Source organism: Geospiza fortis, unplaced genomic scaffold (genome assembly GCF_000277835.1).
Source record: "Geospiza fortis unplaced genomic scaffold, GeoFor_1.0 scaffold41, whole genome shotgun sequence".
NCBI lineage: Eukaryota > Metazoa > Chordata > Aves > Passeriformes > Thraupidae > Geospiza > Geospiza fortis.
In genome coordinates, this window is record NW_005054299.1 from 18,532,139 (window position 1) to 18,542,576 (window position 10,438).

The window sequence follows — 10,438 nt, forward strand, 5'->3', positions numbered from 1 at the left end:
CTAGATATCTGCTGGAGTTGTCTTCAGTCAGCTGGGCGATTATCTGTGCTGTCATGAGCTTTCAGTAGCTTGAAATAACTCCATCCCACTTGAAGGGAAAGGTGAACCTACTGGTAGTGAGGGTACTTGCTGTTACTAGTCAAAAATGCACAATGGGGTGGTACAAGCCCTTTGTGAAGAGGGTGAAGGTTGAAGTAACCCTCTATGCTTGGTGCATATTTTAACTTTGGCCTTTTGGATGGAATGAGATGATAGAAATAGTAGGAACTTAATTTGGGATTTTTGAGCTTGGAGAACACTAGAGTGCCCTCTCTGCTGTGGTATCCATTAATATCTGTTTACAATGTGCAGTAGCTGCTTCTTAAGCTTGTTCTAAGGGAAAAACTTTGAGTGATGAAAGCTGCCTTATGTGCAGCTGCCCACTTGAATAAGGAATCTCAGGCCTCTTGAAGGAAAAATATAACTTGAATGTAGGAGTGTTTGTGCTCAGGAGATCAAAACCTTTTATGCTTCCACCAAAGCTGCTTGTAACACATGTTTAAGAATGCAGGTGCCCAAGTGTTTGAAGAAGCTTTTAAACAGAAGCCTTGGCCAGTTCCTTTCACCTCTCTTCCTCAGCTGAGTGCAATGTTACTGCAATAAACTGTTTACATATTCTGTTATACTTGAACTATGAATGCAGCAATGATAGGGTGCTGGGAACTAAGGAACACAAGATGCTTTTTGGATTGTTTTGTTTTGTTTTCTTATTAAAACATTACAAATTGATTGTAAAAATCAGAACTGTAATTATTATCAAAATAAAATGCTGGCTTCTATGTGATTATTTTGAGGGATTAAACAAATCCAGTCTAAGGTTTTGCCACTGGTAGAACCACTTGTTTCCATTCTATGCATATATTTCAACTGCAGGCTCACAGCTGTTCCACTTTTCGGACAAACTGCATGATGTCTTGTGCCAGGAGCTTTGGTTCCTCAAAGGCAGCAAAATGCCCTCCACGTGGCATGTAAGTGTAAGTGACAATGTTCTTGTAGACATCCTTTGCCCAGACACGTGGTACATGTACAATCTCCTGAGGAAAAGCTGCAATCCCTGTGGGAACACATACGCTAACCCTGGAAGACATAAGTTCATTGCATTGTTGAAACAAGTCCTGGGGGAAGTCTGTAAAAACCTCTGTCTCTGGGAACACATTCAGCTGGAGAAGTTTGCCCACTTTGTGCAGTGTACCCCCTGGTCTGCACTCCACTGAGGAGCTTTCTTTCTATTCAGGTATCATTGAGTTTTAGAAGATGATACTGGTAGAGGTGCAAAGTAGAGCCAACTTTGCACATGGGTTGATTTTGAAATGTTCCCCATCTTTGAGATTAACTTTTTTAAGTGTTGTGCTACATGACAAGATACCACACCTCTTTGAGAAATGAGCCAGCCCCTGTTTGCTTTAGAATATGATACCAAATGCATAACAAATGACTCTCTGGAGAGGAAAGGGGCTGGTTCAGTCCACCAAGAAAAAGACTCCCCCACTTGTTCAGATGATCAGTTACCTGTCTGCTGAGCAACATTTTGTGGTCAGCCTCTCTTAGCATCATCTTAATGAACCAGCTGTCACAAGGTGCTGGGTTTCAAGTACTGCTCTCCAAATTGCTACCCCAGGTTTGTGCTTAACTCTTGTAGTTCTTAGCTTACCCTCCAGCAAGCAGTAGCCTTCCTAATTCAGTTTATACTTCTCTCTTAGGTGTGCCCATGATCTTGTTTTGTTTTCACTGAACTGGGCTGGAAGTGACATTTGTTTGGTGAAGAAGTATATAGACTTGTATTTTGAACACAAGACTTTGCTTGGTGCTTTGATAAGTCTTTTGCATTGTCTTGGCTGCAAGCTACCTTGTGTGCATTATAGGTTCAAAAGAAAAGTGACCCTTAACTATATTTATCAAAAGCAAGTACGAATTTGGACTTTCATTTTTAAATTAAATGAATTAAAATGTGCTGTTGTAAGTGATCTCACTGTTGATACAGGCAAATGTTTCAACCTCATTTGCAAATCTGCCTTGCAACTTGCCACATAATTACCTGTCATGAACATTTAGAGTAGGGTCCTTGGAAAAGTTTTCCTTGTAGTATCTCATTGAAGACACAATGGAGGATGTCACCCAATAGATCATCACATTGGTCAAAAGCTCATCAAGAGAGTATTTGCTGTTGACAGAGAGATGAAGAAATTTAACTGGAAGCTGTTCCTCAGTGCTCTATGCTGGGCTCATGCCCTGAAGAACTGCTGTCCCTCTTAATCTCCACTTATTTTCTAGCAGCAGATTAGTTGGCACCTGTGTGTTCAGAGCAAAACTGCCTGGTGCTGAAGCAGTAGTGTGCAGGCAGTCTGCTGTAAGTTTAAACTTGTACTTGTCATGTCAGCCTTTCATCCTTAAATTTCAGCTTTGTCAGGCCAGTATTTTACCTGTATCCTCATATTAGTTCCCACCATTCTTTTAATGAAACTTCTCACAGAATAACATCATAACCTAACATCTTACCTTTCCAAGCCTCCATCATCTTTATGCAGAAATGATTTGTCTGTCCAGGTTGAGAATTTTTCCATAATATATGCAGCAAGCCCCACTGGGGAGTCATTCAGTCCACAACCTAAGTGAGAAGAAGAGCTGTTGCAGTTGCCTGGCATTGCAATACTTCAGTGCAAGTTAAACTGGACTTTCATGAAGAGTTCTGAGTTTTCTAGAGAATTCAGCAGAGTCTGTATTTATCTAGCCCTTATAATACTTTATTTGTGACAAATTCCCTGCAGAGTAATTCTGGCTGTATCCGAGGGCACTACAAATTCAGATAATTCCTATACAAAAGAAGCTGGGAGTTAAGGAAGTTCCATTGGCTTCTTGGTGATATGTGGCAGAAGGAGCAAATTCAGATGTAAAGAGATGGCAGTCTGAAAAGAAATTTCAGATAAAATATTTGGGAACATCATCCTGCTTAGGATGAGATGTATTCTGATTCTAAAATATATGTATGAAACAGGGCTAACAATACAATAGATTCAGAATATCACGAATATAAGGGATTCTGTGTTTTTACTTTTCATTTTTTTTAGAGTTTGCAAAATTGCCTTAATCTTTGATCCAGCTGATTTTTGAGAGCACTACCCTTGACTCTTGGAATCTCTCATATGGGAGCAGCCAAACTTGAACCCACTTAAACTGCTTTGAACTTTGTTGATATCAGGTTCTATTGGCTGGTTTTATCAACCAGTCACTTATAAACTGAAGCTTGGATAACTGTCAGTTTTACATCTAATTATTAACTTTTATTCATAGAGAAGTTAGGATCTTGTTAAAGGGTATAGATGTCAGAACAGATTTTTGTGATTCTCTCCTTTCCTTGGAACTTGTGGATTTATTCCTGTGCTTGGATTCTTGACTAGTTTTAATTCTTTTCTTAAGGCAGTTTAATTTCTTAAGAATGCTGGGGAAGGAGCCCCAACAAAATATTTTTGGAAATTATGTAAGTTCCATTAGTGGATGTACAGCTGTTTGATTCTGCCAGAGCTCTGATTCTTGAAGCATGATTTCCCTGTGATATTATCCCCTGTAAATCAATTCTCCTTGTTTAAACAATTCTGTCAGATTTCTGATCAGAGAGAGACTAGACATACTAATCTTCTTTTTTTTTTTGTGGATCCCTTCACTTTTTGGCCCTTAAAAACACCCAAGCAACCAGAAACACCACTGCCACAACGACTCCCTCCCACCTGGTATATTGTTTATCTCCTTTTATTTCTTTGGGTTTGCAATCACTTCAAGCAATAGTCTAGGCATTCACTGACATTCCAGTTTGAGCTTCTTCTTCTCCTTTGGTGCATTGCTAGGATGGGGGGCTGTTTGTTCTCTGGTCTCCAAATCTGACACCAGCCTGAGACAGCCCTGCTGTCTTTCCTGATGAGGGATTACTTCAATAAATACCCCAGAATCCTCTCTAGTGGGGACTGACGCAAAGAGTTCCTCTTAGCATTATGAAATAACCATATCTTTCTTCACAGTCCTTATCCACTGGCCCCAGGATGTTAGCATTCTGGGTTTTTGGGTATTTGAGCTTTGTCTACCTTTTTGCAACTTTCACATTGCACCTCTTTGCTTGTGATATTTTTCTTATTTTTAGCTCCATTTACATCTCAAAGCTTCAATTTCAGAACCCTGTGTTTTACTTTTGAGAGACTCTATGGAAATGGGCTCATTCTCAAGGAAAGTGGTGTGCTATTTAAAAGACCTTGAAAAGTTACACTTGAAATCTCTATCTTTTTTTGAGTGGTTTCTTTTAGTGGTTTCTCTGTTTTATACAGTTCTCATCCCCATAAACTCATTACCCCCATGAGTCACAAGTGATTAGTGTAGCATGTTCACAGGCATACAGAGAAGGTATGTTACCTGCAGTGTCTGGTTTGGTGGCTTGGATGTGTAAGTATCCAGACTCTCGTAGGACATCATAAACGTTTTTCTGCATGAAAGGGTAGAAACGTCGAGCATCTTCCCTGCTGAAGCCTACAAGCCATGGTACATAAGCCCCAAGCATTGTACGAATCATCTTTCCCAAGCCTTTTGTGGCGATGAAAACAAGATTCAGATGAAGCCCTTTCACAGATCTAAAAGTAAATTAAGGAATAGAGGGTTAAATCAAGCAATTTTCTGTCTCCAAGTTTTCTAGAAAACTAGTCTAACTGCAGCTGTAAGATAAACACTGGACTGAATCAAATACACAAAGCCCTTCAGGTCCATCATGATTAAAAAAAAATTTCAATGCAAAGCATATGAGAGCAATTGAATATACAGGATGGGGTTGTCCATGAAGGAAACGGAGCAGAAGAGAAGGAGAAGCGGGGCAAACAGAAGGTAGGACTGTGAAGCCAGAAGGTAGGGTAGGAACTGGAGGCAGCTTTTCTGCACTGATTTCCTTTGCTACTTACTGTGGCAGCATCTGGGCCATGTTAGTGGTAATGCGAGATCCCCAGTCCCCTCCCTGTAGGTAGTATTCCTTGAATCCCAATCTGTTCATCAGCTTATGAAATATCCGAGCAGTTGCTATGGAGTCAAACTCTGTAGGTAAAGGGAAACACAGGAGACCTGTTGGTCCTAGTGTTCCTCCCCTGGCCAAAGACTGTGACCTGACCGAGGCACGTGTTGTGGGACTGTGGGAAGGGACAGTGTGCAATGCTGCTCTGCCTCACTCCTTGGAAATAAAGTGAGCAAAAGATGAAAGAAATTCAGTGGAAAATGAAATCAGACTTGACTTTTCCAGTATTGCAAATCTCCAGAGCCAGCCCCAGAGCCTCAGCCACATGGGCCTTAGTGAAGAGCCAGGCATCTACACTACAAACTCCAGTGCCCAGGGCTGCCTGGGATAGTTGAGGTGTTACTCCAAAAACTGCAATTCCAACAGAACCTTTTCATTGCTTACCTTTCTTGTGAGAGGCCTCTGAGAAACCGTATCCTGGGATGGAGGGGCAGATGACCTCAAACACCACATCACCCTCATTCAGGCCGTGCTTGGCTGGCTCCGTGAGCAGAGGGATGATCTTGTAGAACTCATAGAAGGAGCCAGGCCAGCCATGGACCATCAGCAGAGGTCGAACAGCTTGACCGTGAGGAACATAGGATGGCTTCACATGGATAAAATGGATATCAATCCCTGCCACATATCCAAGAAAGAAAAATTAAAGCTCTGGGACCACAGTTTCTGCTTTGCATTCTGTAGAAGGAGGGAGGCAAAACTGTAATTAGCATCTGGAGAAGAAGTTCCACAATCAGCCCACTGCAAGTAGATGCCTGTCTGAAATGGAATGCCTGGCCTAGTATCAGTTGTCTCATCTTTTGCATACAGACAGAGATATTGACCCTAGCCGCAGATATTGGGGTCACTGGAGATTAGCATCCATCTCCTGAGAAACGGGTCTCATAGTATATAAGTAAGAACTGCACTTGAATGTATAGCACAATGGGGGTAAGATACATGCAAAAACATTACAGTAGTTAAAAGAGAAACATGGAAAAGGGCATGATAGAAGTCTAACACAGAGATCAATTATGTACAGTCTTTCTACCCTAATCTAGAGATCATTTATATAAAGTCTGGCTAAGCTCACCTGGCTAAACTACTGTGTGGTGGGGAGGGATATTCGAGCCTCAGTCTGGCTAAATTTCACAGTTTTTCAAAGGTGGCTTCAAGGCAATCACTGAAGAGCACCTCATCGTTAGTTAAGATGGGTTCAGAGCCAGATGAAGACCATCTTGAAGCAGACCTAATCTTATTCCCACTGTGTAATGGTCTTAATCCCTATAAGATTATTAATAATAGAGCCTCCACTTAATTTCACTTGTATCACGAAGCTGTTATGCGTAGCTTATCTCAAATATTGTCACTTTTTACATCTCCCCCTTCTTGCTGTGCATTTCCGAGTGAGACCTGTTCAAGGCACAGAGGCCCCCTCACCTTCAATGGTGGTGTGGAAGTGGGGGTATTTGTTCAGCACTTCCACTTGCTTGCGCCAGTCAAACTGATTCCTCCAGTAGTCCACCACCTTCCGCAGGTAGCTGGAGTTGAAGCCGTAGTGGAAGGCAGCTCCTTCCACATGCGGTGTGAAGCGGAACCGATCCAGGCGCTGGTGCAGATCCTGTGGAAGGGAGCCCTTCTTGCCAGACTGGCCAGCTGCTGCCATGTGCCCTATGACAGGGCAGGCACAGACAGGCTCCCCTGGCTTTTGTATTGCTCTCTGGGACACCACAAGCCCTCCTGCAGAAGTGCCATACTCTAATTGACCACCTGAATTGTTTGTATGTGGAATACAATTTTCTACAGGTTACAAGTTCCCCTTGGGCACCCAGGAGTGGTGGGTGCTGCTAACTCTTGGCTTACTGCTAACTCACTTCAGGGTTTTTGGTGCTAGGAGCTTGGCAGCACTGCTGGCTGGGAGAATAAGAATCTCACCTTGAGCTGCTGGCTGCTGCTTGGTCAGACAGAGACAGGCATGCAGGGATGGAGGAGCTATGATTCAGTCAAGACACCATCCCTCTTCAGCCTTACAGCCCTTTCCTCTGTGGAAGCCCCTCAGTCCTGCCCTAGTGGTGCCACTGCTGTCCCAATGCCCTCCTGCCCTGCTCTACCATCCACAGACTCACTGTCAAAGTCTGTTGCTCAAGGCATGGCCTTTCTGCAGGAGAAGCCCCAGCTTGCACAGAGGGGCTGCTGTCTCAGAAAGTCTTTAGGGGACATTGTAATGGACCAGAGCTCAAATCCCCTTCATAAAGAATGGTGAGCCAGAGTATCATCTAATGGAGCTGGGTAGCTGCCCTGGCACATGGAAGTGCTCTGCTGCCAGCCCCAAGGCATCACCTCAAGGCAGTAGGGTGGGTGATGGACTGCCTCCCCTTGCTGTTTTCTGCCCCTCCTTACCCCCCAGCCAGCTGTACCTCAATTTCTTTGTCAGATGTTTCAATCTTGAAGGGACGGATGCTTGTGTCTTCTTTCCCTTTGGGGGGCCTTTCGCCTGCGCCCCACCACCCATCGCCCATGTCAATTGTCTTGATCTTGCGTCCAGATCGGAGCCAGTAGAGCAGCATCCCTCCAACCCCCAGGGCGGCCACAGGGACCAGGACTGCATTCTTCTGAGAATAGTCAAAAGGCCTGGGGAGGTACAAAATTGCTTGTGTTCAACAACAGCAGTGTCAAAGGGACTTATGCTGAGGCTTGGTTGCACATCCCTAGAGGCTGAGCAGGGACAAAAGCCTCTGAATCCCAGGCAGTCAGCAGGGACTGGTTATTTCTGTTATTTTTGAAGATCACAGGTAAGATTTGGGGCATGGTTCTATCTACTAAGGCTTCTTAGGGGTCTCAAGTCCTTGCTGATCAGGACTTGCTGATCACAAGTCCACTTTGTCCCTTTCCTTGTGAACCAGGATGCCCAGGGGGACAAAGTTCAGTAGGATATGGGCCAAGCTTCTTTGAGGCAGGTGCTGCAGTGAATGAGACAGTAGCAGCTGGACTTGTCCAGGAATAAAAACTGCATGGGCAGAGTCGGCTGAGGAGCAGGAGGAGAAACAAATGTCTTCAGCTGCTGAAGAAAGCTGGGTGTGCTGGACATGCTCCTCTTGCCAGCGCTTCATGCACAACTACCCTACAGATTCAATCATCTCTTACGGCAATCCTGGCTCTCCGCCATAGCTCTCAAGTAAGGAGTGTCTGCTGGTGCCCCTGTTTCTGTTCTGAACAGCTCGAGGTGTGGGAGCCAAGCTGCCAGAGCTGGAGTTGACAGACATGCAGTCCTAAATGTAGTGTACCTTCCCACCCCTCTGACTTGTGTTTCAAGTTCCCCAGCTTCCCTTGCGGGGATTAGTAGAGGTGTCGGGGGCTGCAAGGGGGCTGTGAGTGAAGATTTTGTTGCTGTTGTCATCCAGAGTACAGAAGGGATGATGCTGTGCCCCAATCAGGGCAGTAACCAAAAGAGGAGACTGCAGCACAGAACAGCTATTCCACTCACCTGATCCGGGACATGATGGTCTCCCTACAAAAGGGGAAAAAACAGAAAGATCCTTACAGTCTGATGGTGTTGTCCTATTCCAACCCTTCTGGATGGTGCAAAGAATATCCCCTGCCAGCATCACTCATGTCCCAGAGATGTGATCACAAGCTCTTTAGCCACCTGGCAACATCTGCCATTATTTTTTGTACTCTTTGGACGGGATAGGCAGAGAGGGGCTCACAAAGCACTGCCTCTATACAAAGAGACAGTGTTTCTGGGCTGTGCTTTAGCTAGGTAATTTGTTGCCATAATATTCCCTCCTTCAGCACAACTTAGATGAAAGGCAGTAAACAGCTGCATAGGTGTCCTTGCAATGTTTCATCCTGTGAGCAGCTGTGTAACTTCGGCCAAGAAAATCGTTTACTTTGCTGTGTTGCAATCGGTGCACAGCCTCAGCAGGGCAATTCCGAGCTCCAGGGCTGTTCTGCTCCCAGCCATGTGGGGCTGATCATGCTGCAGGGCTGGCACCAGCGGAGGCTTGTGGACCCTTCACTGTCCAGAGTTTAAGGAGCTGCTGTACCTTTGACACTGCTAGCTTATATCAAGCCTTTAGGTCTCCCCTGTCTGCTAGGAAAAGAAAGTATCCTCCTCAGTTCTCTAAGCCTAGTAGCTTCTGGTACAAAAGCACAATCTAAAATCTAGTAACAATAGAAGCAAGCCTTGTTACTCTGCCTTGTGGAAGGCAGCTACATTAGAGAGTTCTTTGGTACAATAATTATAGTACTTTGAGAAAAAAACAAAACAAAACAAATGCCAAAAAAGAAAAGGACTTGATAATCCACGAAAAACCAACTTCACTGAGTGTTTGTTATCCCCTAGAATTGTTTCCCTCTGCTGTCTGAAGTGCAGAATCTGGAGCCTGTACTGGATATCTCAGTAACTTCCAAGGCAATTTGCTCACACTTGCTGAAGGAGCCTATGAGTGTGGTTTTTTTTTCCCTTAAATCACTTCCAGACATGGAAGAACAGGGCTCCTAAGAACAAACAGCTTATGCAACAGGGAGGAGTACCCCCCTGCACGTATATCCGGGAGGTCGGTGAGCAGAGGTGTGAGAGCAGCTACCAAGGCAGTAGCACAAACCCCGCTCTAACAAAGCCAGCTGCTAGCAGCAGCTCTCTGACACAAACAAGGCTCAGTGGATCAGCACCTTCTCCGCACTAGTGCTCAGGAGATCTCAGCTCCCGCTCCCGCTCTCCCACTCTCCCGTGAGCCTCCCGGGGCTTTCACGCACCCCCAAGCGCGGGGAGCCCGGTCTGGGTCCCTGCTCCCGTGCTGAGGAGATCTCACCATGCGTTTGGAAGGCTCTCCCGCCACATGTCTGCTGCTCCCTGCCTGGCCGCTGCTCCGACACACTCCCAGCTTCTCCTCTCCGGCTTTCTCTTCCGCAGTGACGTTTTCTCGGAGACAACGCAAACCACATCGTCCCTCAGTGCCACCTATGGCCCGAGTGTGCAGCTGCAAACCGAGCTCCATCCAGGCCGAGCCCTGCGTGCAGCAGAACAGCCCTGAGCCCCAGTGCCACTGGATGCCGAACGCACCGGAGCGGCCCTGCAGAGGCTCCCTGAGCTCCTGGGCTCGGGCTTCGGCAGCACCGCGTCCTCACAGCAAGGCCGGCTGGGTTATACCGCCCGTACAGAGCCCTGTGGCGGGATCTACAGCCAGCAGCCTGAGGGAAGGGATTCTTCACTCTCCTCAGCGCTCCTGAGACCACACCTGGACTGCCGCAGCCACTTCTGGCCTTGCTGGTAGAAGACGGACTGGAGAGGGCCCAGCCTTGGGGGGGCAGGGCTGGGCCATGTGGTGTATGAGGAAGGTGAAGAAGCATCTTCATCCTGGAGAGGAAAGAGTAAAGGGTGGG

General features: G+C 45.8%; 1 protein-coding gene across 1 annotated transcript; it reads right to left on the minus strand.

Moving 5' to 3' along the window:
- Window positions 1–723: 723 nt before the first annotated feature.
- LOC102042334 (epoxide hydrolase 1-like) lies at window positions 724–10,000 on the minus strand. Its single transcript, XM_014308489.2, is given in 11 exon segments — window positions 724–1,116; window positions 2,075–2,200; window positions 2,536–2,644; window positions 4,435–4,649; window positions 4,971–5,100; window positions 5,462–5,692; window positions 6,494–6,674; window positions 7,471–7,684; window positions 8,538–8,561; window positions 9,868–9,928; window positions 9,931–10,000. Coding segments are annotated over 11 exon segments (1,563 nt in total). The 3' UTR covers window positions 724–914.
- Between the last annotated feature and the right edge of the window lie 438 nt (window positions 10,001–10,438).